This window comes from Poecilia formosa, unplaced genomic scaffold (genome assembly GCF_000485575.1).
Source record: "Poecilia formosa unplaced genomic scaffold, Poecilia_formosa-5.1.2 Scaffold374, whole genome shotgun sequence".
NCBI lineage: Eukaryota > Metazoa > Chordata > Actinopteri > Cyprinodontiformes > Poeciliidae > Poecilia > Poecilia formosa.
The window spans coordinates 460,833-475,419 of record NW_006800313.1 but is presented as its reverse complement, the minus strand read 5'-3'; the positions used below and the strand labels follow the sequence as shown (position 1 = coordinate 475,419).

The following is a 14,587-nucleotide window of genomic DNA, read 5'->3' as shown; positions in this document are numbered from 1 at the left end:
GTACTACAGTCATACCAAGAAAAATAAAATGACGAGATAAAGTCGTAATATTTCTAGAATAAAGACTAAAGTTATAACATTACAAGAATAAAGTCGTAATAATACAAGTCACTGTATTTTGAGAATAAAGTCATAATATTATGACTTTATTGTCATATCATTTCGACTTTATTTTAAAAGTTTTGAGAATATTTTTTCTTAGTGTATGTAACTCTTCTTGTTTAGTTGTCAGTCACCTAGTACAATACAGGATAAAAAAAATTCTTCACAATGTGGCTTTGACTGCAGGCAAGTGGTCCGACAAGCTGAAAAATAAAAGACACGGTTAGTGTCGTGACTGAGTGGTCAGCCACGAACACCAACCGGCGCAGCTCCCACTCATAGGGTCACATTTTTCCAGCTCAACCACAAGAAAAACTTTACAAATTATATTTGTAGATGTTAAATATTCTTATAGTACTTCATTAATTGTTGAACTAGAAAAATATGACCCTAAGTAAAAAAAAGGAAGTGAAGAGCTGCCTCTCTCACACCTACCTCCACCAGCGTTCTGGTGGGGGAGGCCGCGAGATCAAAAATCTCACAAACACATACAACCCTACAATCATTTTGATCAAAACTCACACAGACACACACAAGCTCCTCTCTCTGTTACACGTAGCCCCAATACTCCGTCGTACAGAATAAACAGGTTTGTCATGGAGTTTTTAAACTTATTTGCTAACTTAATAGTAACATAAATATTTAGCTTAACATTTCAAACCAATTCATAGGATTTCTAACTTTGATAAAGGATAGAAAAATCTCACTTGAATCACACAGACTATCTGCTCATATTTATAGTTTTTAATGTTCCTTAAGCATAGATATATATATATTTTTATAAATTGACCTTATATCCAAATGGGTGAGCCTAAAAGCAAACAGGACAGATCAGAAAAAGTCTTGCAGTAGGAACATTTTATGGATTTTAATGGATTTTACTTTTTATTAAAACATCTTTAAATATCAAAGATTCCTCTAAAGTCCCAATATTGTCAACAACCTTATAATAAAAGACTAAAGCCAGTCACCGTCTAAAGCATGCCATCCCAGAGCAGGTTCAAAGTTTCATACATTAACAATCTTTATTTAAATGTGCAGTTTAAAACAAAAACTATTTTTTTTGAAGATTTTTGGACATCCAAATAAAACAACATCAGATTATTATGTGGTATAATGTCTCATTTGTTTGGTTTCAGACGATATTTTAAAGCAGGAAAGCGATTTGTGGTTCTGAGAGGCCAGCTCAGGAATGGCAGGAATGAGATTTAGTCTGGATTAAATTAAAGAGCAGAGCTAATCCAAGTGATGTAGGTCAAAGGTCAAAACATAATGATTCATTGTTTCTCACAGTCCTCAGTAATTCAGCATCATTCAGATGTTTTAGTGGAAAACATTTAAAAATATTAATCAACTTATTCTGCCGCTGCAGGGGAATCTCAAGATGTTTCCGTGAAACTTTACGCTTATTTTGGACTAAGAGCAACATGAGGAGCTGAGCTGAGAGTATGCAGAGGAACATGAGTCCTCTACATACTCCAGGACAGAAAGGACGGCCCACAGGGATCACTGGAAACACAATGTTTATAGATGAATGAGATGAAGGTTCTTTTTGTCCCTCAGTTGTTGCTGTAAAGTGTTCTGAAGTCAGCTGTTTAGAGCATTTCTTCATTTGTTCATCATCAGAAAGGTTTTGGCTTCCGGGTTGGTGCTGCCTGCTGACTGGCTGCCTGCTGATTGGCTGTCTGATTGAAACTGGACAATCCAAATGGTTCAAACCATAGACATAATATAAGAGTAGACCCCGCATTGGCTGCTCCGGCGCAGGAAATACGGCGGCCATCTTGGAGCGGTATACCCTCCTACTTTGCTCAACCAAAACAGCAGAAGATGCCTCAGCACTGAGGGATATTGTTGTTCTGATCGATGGATTATTGATGCGAGGGCTCCACAGATAACATTTCACAAGTAAGATGGACATATTATTGTGTATATTTTGTGATTAGAATATTACTTTACTGTATTTATGTCCACCGGCGAGATACCAGCTAATATTAGCTACAGTGCTTGGTGTAATACGGGTTCAGCCCCGCTATGAAGGCTAACTGAGATTCTGTAAATCTAAAAAAATAATTATTCTTTGACATTGACTTAGCTTATCTGACACAAGAGCCTATATTAGAAAGGAAACAATATAACACATATTATAAAACTTATATTATGTGTTATAACATTCACCGGCAAAGTTTACACAGGTGGTAAAGACTATTATTTATATTCTTTCACTCTGTCAAAAGTAAGATACATCCTAAGTATCTTCCGTTTTTGTTTTGAAAGTTTCCTAAAGACACGATGTGAGGAAGAAGTGGGAGAAATCTATAAAGAGAGACGGATTCACTGCAGCACAGATGAATCTCATCGGATTTTGGACTCAATCTCAGCTGCTGAATCTCTCTGAAGCTGGAACTCGTCGGTTGAAAAACATATACATATATCTATATATATGTATGTATAAAGATACATACATATAAACATGTATCCAATATATATTATTCAGTATTAATCATTATTTATTTGTGTCATTATTAATCATTATTTATTTGTGTTTGTATAGTTATATAAATATGTATTGATATTACTAAATAATTTATTAAATAAATTATGAACGGCTGTGTGCTTTGTAATATGCTCTTCTTACATCGATATCAGAATATTCCATTCCTATTCTATTGCTATAGCCACTAAGCATATTTAAAAATGCTGAAATATGTATTAAAAACATACTTAAAAAATACAATTGTTTATAAATGTAGCGTTGATAGATGTTTGAATATGGTTTCCAGTAACAAAAAAGTGTGTTATGATCGATTAAATGTGCTGATACGTCATTGTGCTGCTAAACACGTAACGCTGAGTGGAGTGGTGGACCGCTCCAAGATGGCCGCCCTAAATCTCGTCAGCGACAATAGGCGAGGGCGGTGCATGAGGCGTCTATTCTTATGTCTATGGTTCAAACTGGTTCTGGAGTGCTAGGTAGCGTTTAGCTGCTAAATGTTTAGCATTTCCAGCCCGAGTCTGTAGAAAGCAGAGACCTACAGCCAGGTGAGGCAACTGACGTTGGTAACGAATCCCTCATCACTTCACTGATGGATTCATTTGCATTGCAAATGCTGACGGCTCCAACTCAACCAGCTGCTCCATTAAAACCAGTTAAACATTCAGGTTTTCCAGTTGGTTAGTGGCTGAACAGACAGACAGTTTCCATGGCTACCACTTGGAGATAAATGGGTTCTGGTCAGCAGTTTAACACCTTTTATATTTAATTTTTATCTTTAAAAAGTTCTGAACAGAAGAGAAGTCTGCAGACCTCTACCAGACCTCGTAACAGAACTGGTTCTGAACATCAGAGCTGGTCCAGTTACTGTTCAACAGACTGATGAAGGAGGAACCAAGACAAAGACTCAACATAAAAATGGTCAGTGTGGTTGCTATGGTTTCACTATCACCTTGTTCCAGTTAGATGGACCCAGAAACCCTCCTGTAACTGGTCCTGTGGAGGATTCCCAAAGGGCCAGGGTCCCATCAGAACCAGAACCAGCCTGCCCTTTTGGACTGCAGCTACAGTTTACTGCTGCCTTTGGGACTCAGCAGATTCACAGCTTTTACTTTCTGTGAAGTTCAACCTGAGTGACTCTGTAAACAGGTAATGTTTTCCAATATGGCCAAACCTCTTCCTGGTTGCTGGAGGAAAGGAAGTGTCTGTCCCATCCCTGTGGGGCTCGGCGCCCGGCTGGGGCCTGGCGGTGTTTGCTTTCCACATGGTTGGTCACTGGTTTCTAATAGAAACACTGAAGGTAATTCTGGTGCTGCTCGGTCTCCATGGTAACAACGTAAACACCTTAACATTCATTAGCCTGGGGGTCACAGCAGGTCACTAACCAGATCAAATACTGAATACTTAACCCGTTCTGTCTAAACCCATTTATGTTGTTAGATTGGCCAAAATGGATACAGTGTGCTTCATTTATCTTTACTGATGTTGATTTGATCCAGAAAGATGTAAACCTGATGCCAGATGTTTACAGGAAAGTTATGTGCCTAGTAATATCCAGTAATAACTGACCTGCAAAAACTTTACAGAACTCTTAAATATTTCTATGAGTTCTAGTATGAAATAAATACAACCTAATTTATGACTGTAGTTCTAACGAGAAATGAAAATGAAATCTGGAATATGGTGAGTAATCGTGTCCCAATGGAAACTGGCTCTCCAGACGTTATGCAAGATGACTGGACGGCGCCCCCTGGTGTTCAACACTGGAAAACTTTTAGACCAATGGGACCTTAGCAGAGGCTCACTGCAGCATCCAACATCCATCCAACCAAATAGTTTTTATGTTCTCTTAAATTCCATCATTAAACATGAAATCTTGGATTTTTATCCAGAATTTAAAGAATAAAATCCCAAACCCTTCTTTATTACATCCGTTTATTTTTATTTACTAAAAAGTCGTTGAAACTTGCAGAAGAAGAACTAGATGGTTGCAGAAACATGTGGACAGGCACTGGTCTCCATCGCTGTTTGCTACGATGTTAGCTTTCAGAGCTAACCGCCGTCATCAGGGATGAAGAGGAGCTTCAGGTTGGGGATGAGCTGCAGCGCCACCATCAGACCTTCTGGGTGAAGTTCTCAGGGAAAACCCCTTTGGCTGAAATATCTTTCTTGAGGAACCAGTGAGACTCCTTGACGCCCAGCAGCCAGCCGTCGTCCTGCAAATGTAACTTGGTTGTATTTCTCTTTTGTTATATTTGCACAAAATGTCTTGTTTTTTGGTTATTTGTATTGTTCCTTACCTGACTGAAACACCTCTATAAAACTGTCATTGTTTTAACCGTGTTACTTTAAGATCAGAAGCCCCTCCTTTTCATTTCTTCTTCTGTGGTATTGTCTTTAAATTGTTTGCGCCCCTTACACCCTCCCCTTTTGTCATGTCTTGCAGGAGAGGTGTGTGCTGTTTATTTTTCATCTAAATACATCCAGTTTATTTATAGATCTATTAAGTTAATTTTTGTTATGTACTTTTGTTTTGTGTAGGACTTTGAGCGGGCAGCCTTTAACACGGTTGTTTTCTGTATTTTGTTTTTGTCAGGATAAACCGAGAAATCATCCTTTTAAAGACAAACCGTGTCACGGCCTGATCGATCAATAGAACCAGCACAACGCAGAAAGGATCCGGTTACACAGACAGGCCTCAGGTTACACAGGACCACAGTTTATCCAACCAGCAACCAGCAATGCAAAGGCCTGGAGATACTCCTGGCTCAGACTTTTCGCCACCTCAGCTCAGACCCCAGCAGACTTTGTTTCAGCTGGAAGCTCATTTAAATAAAATCCTCTGTGATGAATAGCTGTCTCCGATTGGCCAGAACTGGACCAACCGGGACCGGTTGTCATGGTAATTATTTTACTCTGCTGGATGACATTCTAAGTTCTGAAGGTTCTGGAGGAAGGTTGACTCCTTCAGTCTCTTCCCAGCATTAATGTCGGGTCATGACCTCCTAACCAGACCTGCAGAAAGATCTTCCTGTTGACGTCCGACAATAAAAAGATGCTAAATAACGCTTAGCAGGCTTTTATTTTGGAGACCTGATCCCAAACCCGTCCACAGCAGCTAACGGATCTCTGCTGGTTCTGACCAAGTCTCATCCCTCCTCCTCATTGGTCAATGTGAGGACGATGGTTTTCTATGACACTCAGCAACTTGAGTTGTCTGGACTGGGCAGAATTTGGAGTTGTGTGTTCTTCTCCAGGACTCTAAACCTGGGAGAGTGTTGTAAACAGATTATTCTTTCTTTGACTAGACCCAGCAGAGACCGTCCGTGTTTGGACAGACCGGTGTATAACTCAGTCTGTCTGTGTGACGCTGAGGTCAGGCTCTCGCACATGATACTCACCTGTTCCTCAGGATTATCAACAGCCAAAACCAGGACGGCGTCTCCGACCTTCAGCTCCAGCTCGTCGTTGTCCGTTGCCGTGTACTCATGCACCGCCTTCACCTGGAGGACGAGAACCAAGCCCGGTTCAGTCGGGCAGCAGCCAGAGAGCGCTCAGCGGTCGGTGGACTCACCTTGTAGAGGAACCCTGGAGGAAGGTCAGCATCAGCGCCGTTGGTCACAGAGCTCTGGAGGAAGAAAAGGCCGGGCATTACAGACGGACAGACTTCTGGAAAGCATGAAGGTAGAAAGAGTTCAGAGCAGGAAACGGAATCGGTGAGGGACTGAGGTCAGGAGGTCTGGGGCCGATCAGGGTCTTCTGAAGTTCATCTACTTTCCCAACTCTACCTCCTCCTCGTCCTCCTCGCCCCAGCCGCCCGGCCCCTCGCCGGCTCCACCCTCGTCCCAGTCCGGCTCGCTGAACGCCTGAGCTGCCTGTCCCCGCTCTGCAGCGCCGCCGTCCTGACCTTCGGCCAGGTCAGTGTTGTCCCAGCTGGGCTGGCCGTGGCTCTGGTAGCTGCTGTGGTCCCAGCCGCTCTGGGCCTCCTGTTCTGCATCCTGCTGGGACAGCGGCTCGGCGCCACACTCGTCTCGCTACGGCAGCAGGGGTTGGGCAGCGAAGCCAGGGGTAAAAGGTCAAAGGGAGGACGGTAAAGGAAATGCCAGAGGAGCGTTTGAGTTTAATGTTGCCATAACAACCACAAGAGAGGGAGGTGTAGGATTTTAAAAAGCCAAAGGAAGTAGAAACAGAGCTGGTTGAGGGTCTAAGACGTTCTTCTTACCCACGAGTCCCAAGATGGCGTCTGAGGCAGCGCAGTGAGCAAAACATGGAGACGGATCGGTCATCACTCAATTCCTGTTTTCACCTAAACACGTTCCTGATTCTCAACTCCAACCTCACCACAAACTACGGCTCAACATGGCAACCAGAACTGGACCGACTGGATCAGAATGTTCTGAAGTTAACAGTTATTGACCAGATGTTGAGTCTGAATTCCAGGCTGATGGAAAAACTCCTTCGTGCACCAACAGGTTCGGTTTATTTGGATGTTTTTGTGTCTCATTGATTCTGACACAATAATTAGTTTTTAATCCAAACTTAAATCTGAGAAACTAAAACAACCAGGAGGAAGAAACGAGACCAGAGGCTGTTCATGCAAAACCACTTCAGGTACCAGGAATACCTGAACTCAAGAAGCTTCACACACACTTTACACACACTTTAACCCCTTGCTGTAAGCAGAACACCATCATGTCAGCGTCAGTCTCTCTGTCAATAATCAATGTAGAGGTCAGGAGTCCCTCAAGGTCGAGTCATCGTGTTTCTTCTGTTTAACCAGATTCTGATCCAAAGTTGAAAATGTTTGAGTCTGTTAACAGTTGGAGCCATCAGATGTGTTCAGGTTAATGTGACTGTGTGGTCCTGGGTGTGTGAGCAGGTCCGCCTGTTGAAGAACATCTGACCTGCTGCGTTATGCTGGTTGGGTCTGAGTCAGAGTCTGGAGCTGCAGCCTCGTCCTCCAGCAGGGCGGCGATCTGCTGCTTTGGGTCTGGAGACGGTGACAGTCTGGGAGGAGGCCGGCTGGGCGGCGGGCCAAGCTTCTGCAGCGCCACCAGGTGGAAAAATGCAGCCATCGCAGCGGCATGCACACAGATGCAGTTAGGAATGCTCACATCACTGTTATCTAAAGCCAGAACCCTTCAGACTAGCAGAGCTAGAACTGCAGCCTGGTACCTTTGGAGCCGGGCTGCTGGCCTGGCTGTGGTTGGCTTCCTCACTGGACGAGGAGGAGGAGAGAGAGGAAGACGATGAGAACAGGAGAGAAAAACTTAACAGGAACATGTGCAAAACCATCAGCGAAGCTGTTCTATGCTTTGTCCACACGAGGGCGCCAACATGCTCCAAATTATAACTCTTCATAACTTAATGTTGACAGCCGCAGACATTCAACTTCATTAGAGTTTATCCAGGACCAGCTACTGCATGCAGCAGGAGGAGCATGCAGCAGGAGGAGCATGCGGCTTCATGCAGCATTTTTACCTCTTTGCGCCGCCTTTCTTTGCGGCTGCAGTCGCGTCTTTTCTGCACCAGAGGGCGCTGTGAGTTAGTGCTGTCATGTTGCACTTGGTGGCTGATGAAGGAGGAACTTACTTGAGCTGCCGCTGCTCCTCCAGTTTGGTCATGATGTCGTTCAGGTTGTGGCTCAGCTGTTCACAGGAGAGGCGGGTCAGCTGACTGAATGCTGCGCTCTGATTGGTGGAGAGCAGCTGGCTCACTCACCTTGCTCATCTCTCTGTGGAACTTCTCCTGATGTCCTGCCAGGCTCTGGAATGTGCCAACATAGACCCCAACACGACTGGAACACACACATAAGTCAGGGTTTGGTTCTGTGGGTCGGAACCACCTGGACCGGACTGGACCGGTTCTCACCTGTCCCACAGAACCGGGAGCTCGTCCTGCAGCTCCACATTCAGCTCCTCAAAGATCCTCTGAGCCCGGCCCAGTTCCTCTTCCGCCTGCACACACACACACACACGCACAAACACACACGCACACACACAGTGAAGAATCAGAACCGGTACCAGGCGGGTCCAACAGAACCAGCTGAGACATGCAGCATGCAGAGCAGAACCAAGCAGCTCAGACAGTTCATCGCTAACTAGTGATGGTTAGTCTGTTAACTAGTCACTAACATGTCAGCTGCTTAGTTTATTAAAGCAACAGGTTGATGGTTTTCTTGTCGTTTTTATTTTATGTTTAGTTTAATCCTGAATATTTAGTTGGTTTAAAATTAGTTAATGTTTGACGAGTTAGTCTCTTTGCTAGTTAGCAAATGAGTTAATGGTTTAATAATTAGTTACTTTGGTGATCAGTGAGTTCATTAACACTAATCAGCAGGTTTAGTTTTTGTAGTTAATATTATATTGATCAGTATAAGTGACCTCATTAATCAGTTTCTCCTAAAGTTAAGCAGCAATCCGACTGATTTTTAATTTAAACTCAAAGCTGATTGACGATCAAATCAGATCAGTTTGGACCAATTTAAAGAGGTCAGAGTGATGTAATGTATGGTGTGATGTCATCAGGTGACCCAGAGCTTCACCTGGTTGTAGGAGAGGTTAGTCTGTGCCACCTGGTGGGCGGAGATCAGGCCCTGCGCCCAGCTGGGGGCGGCCATCTCTAGCAGGGCGGCAGGCTAACGGCACACAGCATGCAGCGCCGCCAGGAGGACGGCGAGGAAGAGCAGCAACAGATCAAGTCAACATTCTCAGTTTCACACAAGAACCAGTCTGACTGATTTAAGGTGGAATCAACAGCATCTCCTGTTCCACCTTAAATCAAAATGGCTTCCTGGCCGTTACCTTGGCGATCTTGGCATCGTCTTTCTTTTTCCCTTTCTGCAAGGAGGCGAAGTGATGGCGGGCGCTGTCAAAGTCCACCAGCTTCCTCTCGCGCTTCGCTACACGAGCCTGTTGGACACACAGCAACTTCAGCAATGCCGTGTTGCTGTCTCTTTCAGCAACACAGCAACTTCAGCCAGTGGCGCAACTGCACATTATTCAGGTGGATGCGAAAACATAAATCGGCTTCTCCCCCCCCATCCCCCCCGAGCGTGAGGCGCGCTGAAGTGTATGGGAAAACATAATCGGCGCGTCGCCCCCTCCAGACGGAGTTTTGGCGCCCCCTCTGGTGCTGCGCCCCTATGCGTTGCATACCCACTTTTTGCGCCTCTGACTTCAGCAACTAGGCACCCATGTTGCCCCATGTTGTCACTTTCTCACTTCCTGTCTTTTCCTGTATTTTTCTTCCCGTCACTTCCTGCGGATCTCCAGACTCACCTTGATCTCTGGGAACTGGGCCAGGTACGTGTCGAGGCCCAGCAGGGATTTGTCCGTCAGGTTCTGGTGGTAGTCCAACCACAGCGTGTCCGTGTCCTGGAGGAGACAACAGGTTGATGAAGACATTCTGAGGAAAACCTTTTCTCTCTGCCGGGACGTTTCTGTGTGAGCCTCTGCTGTCGTTTGTGGTGTTTCATGTCGTAGTGTTGGTCCTGTCAGTGTCATGGTTCGGGTCTGGCTCAGTGAAAACATAATGATGATGATGATGATGGTGGTCTAATCTGGACGCGGTTCCGTCTCTCAGTCCTGCTACAGTTTGAGCTCAGAAACAGGAAACAGCAGCAAACAGCAGGAAGTTAGTACCTCCAGGTTGTTGTCCAGCTCCTTCTCTATCATCTCCTTCAGGCAGAGCAGAAGAGCAGCATGCAGTTAGAGGAGACAGAGAATCAACAGCAGAAGAAGAAGAAACTGCAGGAGAGACGCTACAGGGACATGCAGGGACACGTTAGGACACACAGGGACATGCAGGACGGCCGGGAACCTCAGCAGGTGTCTCACCTCCACTAGAGCATCCAGCTCCTCCTTTCCAAACCAGTCGGGTTCATACATGTCAGCCAGACAGTCCTGCAGCCGCCGCGACGCCTCGTGCATCGCTAGAACAGACACAGGAACCGTCATGCAAAGCAAAGCTGCGTCTGATTGGCTGCTGCGTCTGATTGGCTGCTGAGTCTGATTGGCTGCTTCACACTGACCTTTGACCGCTGCCAGGTAGGCCTTCAGGTCTCGCTGCACCTTGCTGCCCTCTGTCTGAAACGGAAAGCAGAGGTAGTGAGGAAGAGGAGCAGGAGGAAGGGCTGGGCTAGCGTTAGTGTTAGCATTATCGTTAGCTGCTGCTCACCATCTGCTTGTTGAAGTTAGCCACCAGTTCCTCGAAGGCGGAGTCCCGCGTCTCATCTGCTTTACCGAGCTTCTGTAGGACCTGCAGGGGGAGACACTGAGTCACTGAGACACTGAGCAACTGACCAACAAACTGTGATTTTATGGAAGATATTTCTCAGAAGCATTTTATTTTTTCATGAAAACTTTGAGTTTTATTAATCTGAAGTGAAAATAAAAATGTCTTTAGTTTGTAAAAGTTTCAGATCGACTGGAGGCTAAATATTTAAAATAGGAACCAATGAATCCTGAACTAGAGACTGAAACCTACAACAATAAATAAAATAAAATAAATAAAATCGACTCCAACAGCGGCTGACCAGAAACATGATGCTAAGCTACGCAGCTAGCAAAACAAGATGGAGGAATCCAAAATGGCCACCCAGGCAGGAAACAACCAGAAGTGAAGGTGACATCAGGCATTCACAGGTCAAAGGTCACCTCGTTTCAGCTTCACTTGTTTTATTTGATCCAGTTTCTGTTTTACTGAAAGTTTAAAGATAAAGTGACTTTTTAGTGTTTATGGAACAAAATGAAACAAACAGATTAAATATTAAATAGTAAGTTAAAACTATTATTTGTTTGTTTCTTTTAGGGAGGAACAGGAATCAGCCCTGGACCAATCAGAGTGCAGCGTTTTGTCACAGGTGAGAAATTCAATCGAATAAAAACGCAGAAATTGAACTTTTAATCAATATTTAATAATGAAATGTTTTATGTCAGGATGGGTTCTTTTCCACCTCTGTAGTTTGTTTGTTTATTTATAATCTTTTTTATTGAAGCATTTATTTCTATTTTAAACGAGTTTATCTTGTGATCAAAAGTTTTTGGATTTTAGTCAAAATATTTCATTTTTCTGAATCCTAACTGGTTTTCCGTCTCTCTCTCTCTCTCTCTTTTTCTCTCTCTCTCTCTCCCCCGTCGGGTCGCAGCGAGGCCGACGCCTCGACGTGTTGCTGTGCCGTCGCCGTGGCAACGGGCTCAGCGGATAATCCCGTCAGATGCCTGAGTGTTTGCACATGGATGGCCTCCACCAGCTGGCGCCACAATCCGCTGGGGACGGCGGGACGTCCCTCCGCTGGACGCCCGGGGACAGAGGGACAGGAGGACGACCTTTGACCCCTCCACTCAGGTGAGGCCTGCTGCTCGTCAGGTCAGACCTGAATCTCCATTTCCTGTTTCCACAAAGACGGGAGAACAAACCGGCATCTGCCCCAGGTCGGGTTTCACCCCACAAATACCCCCGGCATATTTACAGGCAGGCCGGGGCATTAAGGGGTAAATATAGCTGCCCCACCCGGCGAGGGGCAGGACAGCTGCAGGACGGCGTCCATGTGAGAGCAGCTTCTCTGCTCAGAGCCGCTCCATTTACCAATCAATAACTAATAACGTTTACAACGATCAGCTGAAAGGAAAATCTGAAATCTGGAGATCAATCTAAAAGAGTTCAAAGGTCACCAGCCTGAATGTGGCTGCACAGCAGTCAGCAGGAGCTCACCATGAGGGAAAACCGCAGCTTTAAGAACCGAGTTCAGTCTGGGAACAGTTCAGGTTTAAATGTCTCATTCCCGCCATCTAGTTCAAGTTCAGCATGAAAAAACAGCTTCAGTCCAAGAACCAGAAGCTAACGCTAATGCTAAGCAGTATTTCCTTCATTCACAATCCTGTAAACTTTCTTTTTAAAAAGTGAATGACAAGTGAAGCCTGTTGCTTTCAGCTCCCAGACCAGAATCATAACTGTTTCCTCTGTAGTTTAATTTATTAAAACTTTTGACTCATTGATCTTATTGATCTTATCTAAACGTGAACCTGTTCATATTTAATGTCTCTAATTTGAATTAACTGAATTAAAGTGAAAATGTTGATTAAAAAAATGATAAAATGTTGGAAATGTTTTAATCCAGAAGGATTGAAATAATCTGGAATAATTTTAGATGATCTTAATCCACAGATCAGTTAGTATTAGCTTCATGTTTCAGAAATCAGGCCAGAGTTTAAGGAAGAGAAACATTTTCCTTCCACTAAACTTTCCGCTTCTTTAGCATTGATGGTAAGCTAGCAGCCAGAGAACATTTTCAGTGGTAATGAAACAAAATGATTTCATTATTATTATTATTATTATTATTATTATTATTATTATTACAGTTTATTAATATTGACATGAATGTTTTATTACATTTATAAAATAATGCTTAGATTCCTCTTTATGCTGCTGAAGTTTCAGAGCTAAAATCATTTTTAAGAAAAGACTCAAAGTTCATTTTGTCATAAAAACTGAAAATATGTTGAGAATTATGACAAAAGGAAACTAAACTTTTCTTATTTATTTAAACGTCATTAAAAATTTTCAACATTTTAAAAACGTAAATTTAATGACAGAATTAAGAGTTTCTAAAATTCACCTTAAAAATCATATAAAGGAGAAAAATTCAGATTATTATTCCTGCTGAGTGAGAAAGAGGAGCAGGAGGAGGAAGAGCTGGTCGGTACGGCGCCCCCTGGTGGCTCATCAACTTGCTGATGTTCAGACGGATCAGAACCATCAGAACCGCAGAGGAAACATTTATAGATTATTAAACAACCGGTTCATAATTGATTATTAACTGGAGCAAATCAATAAATCTGTTCAGCAGAGCTCTGCTAGCTTTAGCTTCTGCTAATATCTGCTATTGATCCCATCCGGTTATCGATCATCTAATCAATAATCAATAACCATCCACAGATTCATCAGAAAGTAAAACTGTTCCTGTTTATTTTTATTAATTTGTAAAATTATAAAAATGTTTAAAAATCTGCAGAAAGTTAATCATCAGATAATCGATTAATTGGTTATCTCTGATCTGATGCTGCGGCGTTCAGCTCTGTTGACCTCTGACCTGGTTGGATCTCCATAGCAACCTGAATAGTAGAAACTCAGTATTCACTGACTTTGACTAGGCTGTTTTCCCAGATGAGGCTCAGCTGATCTCAGTCTCCAAACATTTTCCACCTGAGCCACCGTATCGCATCGCATCGCATTGGATCGCATCGCGCCAAAATGAACCAAATCGTTTTCATCCCTCAAACGCTGGAAAGAGTCAGAAAACATCCCACTTTAATCTCACCATCTGGGCTTTGACTAGGCTATTCCTTGCCATGAATCTGCTGCAGCTTTTCCTCATCCATCTTCCCCACAGCATGATGCTGCCAACACCATGTTTCACACATTAGTGTTGGAACGTGGATGGATGGAATAATTTGATGTATTTTATTAAGAAGCTTTTAATCTGAAACATTTCGGTTTCAACAGATAAAACTTTATTTAAAATATTTAAAATTTCATCAGAAATAAACTTTTAATCTTAGATGAACCCAAAATGTTCCCATCATGGACCCTGGTTCTGGTTCTGGTCCTGGTTCCGCCTCAGACCCAGCTGTAGTCTGACCGAATCGAACCGGACCGGACCGGGGATCCAGTGTCTCCCTGACCCCGGGTCGCCTCCTACCTTCTCTTGGGCCCGGTTCAGCCTCTTCTGGACGTTCAGGGCCAGCTTCCCGGCCGTTACGCCCTTCCCCAGCTCGGCCATGTCGCAGCGTGGAGTGGACCCGATCCACGCAGGAGAACCAGGGGACAAACGGCGCTGCTCTCTGCGGCAAAAGCGCTGTGGTGCGCGACTCGGACAGTAACTCTAATCCTCCTGACTGCTTCTTAAAGGCGCAGGGCGTAATTTAATCCGACCTGGGTGTGTGTGTGTGTGTGTGTGTGTGTGTGTGTGTGTGTGTGTGTGTGTGTGTG

At 43.9% G+C, this 14,587-nt stretch overlaps 1 protein-coding gene and 1 long non-coding RNA gene across 10 annotated transcripts; one reads left to right on the top strand and one right to left on the bottom strand.

Annotated features, from left to right (window-relative positions):
• Nucleotides 1–4,514: 4,514 nt before the first annotated feature.
• Nucleotides 4,515–14,520, bottom strand: bin1b (bridging integrator 1b). 9 transcript variants are annotated; one of them, XM_016662453.1, is made up of 19 exons: nucleotides 14,298–14,517; nucleotides 10,775–10,855; nucleotides 10,629–10,683; nucleotides 10,435–10,529; nucleotides 10,240–10,275; nucleotides 9,877–9,972; nucleotides 9,400–9,507; nucleotides 9,141–9,233; nucleotides 8,468–8,553; nucleotides 8,318–8,393; nucleotides 8,189–8,244; nucleotides 8,078–8,119; nucleotides 7,772–7,814; nucleotides 7,501–7,638; nucleotides 6,819–6,839; nucleotides 6,385–6,630; nucleotides 6,171–6,224; nucleotides 5,998–6,099; nucleotides 4,515–4,812 (listed from the first exon to the last, which is right to left on the bottom strand). In XM_016662453.1, the coding sequence occupies exons 1-19, from the start codon at nucleotides 14,376–14,378 to the stop codon at nucleotides 4,711–4,713; spliced, it is 1,611 nt and encodes a 536-aa protein (XP_016517939.1). In that variant the 5' UTR covers nucleotides 14,379–14,517; the 3' UTR covers nucleotides 4,515–4,710. The 9 variants fall into 9 exon arrangements, with proteins under 9 accessions (XP_016517939.1, XP_016517941.1, XP_016517940.1 ...); XM_016662457.1 differs by lacking the exon at nucleotides 4,515–4,812 and adding an exon at nucleotides 5,843–5,863 and having other exon boundaries at nucleotides 14,298–14,520; XM_016662455.1 differs by lacking the exon at nucleotides 8,078–8,119 and having other exon boundaries at nucleotides 14,298–14,519.
• LOC103154121 (uncharacterized) lies at nucleotides 9,960–11,988 on the top strand. Its single transcript, XR_001659109.1, has 3 exons — nucleotides 9,960–10,041; nucleotides 11,408–11,459; nucleotides 11,745–11,988. It is a non-coding gene; the product is annotated as an uncharacterized LOC103154121 (long non-coding RNA).
• Nucleotides 14,521–14,587: the final 67 nt, after the last annotated feature.

Excerpts from the sequence above, each read along its gene's own strand:
- bin1b (XM_016662453.1), bottom strand. The coding sequence starts at position 14,378 with ATGGCCGAGCTGGGGAAGGGCGTAACGGCCGGGAAGCTGGCCCTGAAC. Across the intron at positions 8,245-8,317 it reads TCCACAGAGAGATGAGCAAG|CTGAGCCACAACCTGAACGA; the intron begins GTGAGTGAGCCA and ends TCCTGTGAACAG. Across the intron at positions 7,639-7,771 it reads CCAGCAGCCCGGCTCCAAAG|AAGCTTGGCCCGCCGCCCAG; the intron begins GTACCAGGCTGC and ends GTGGCGCTGCAG.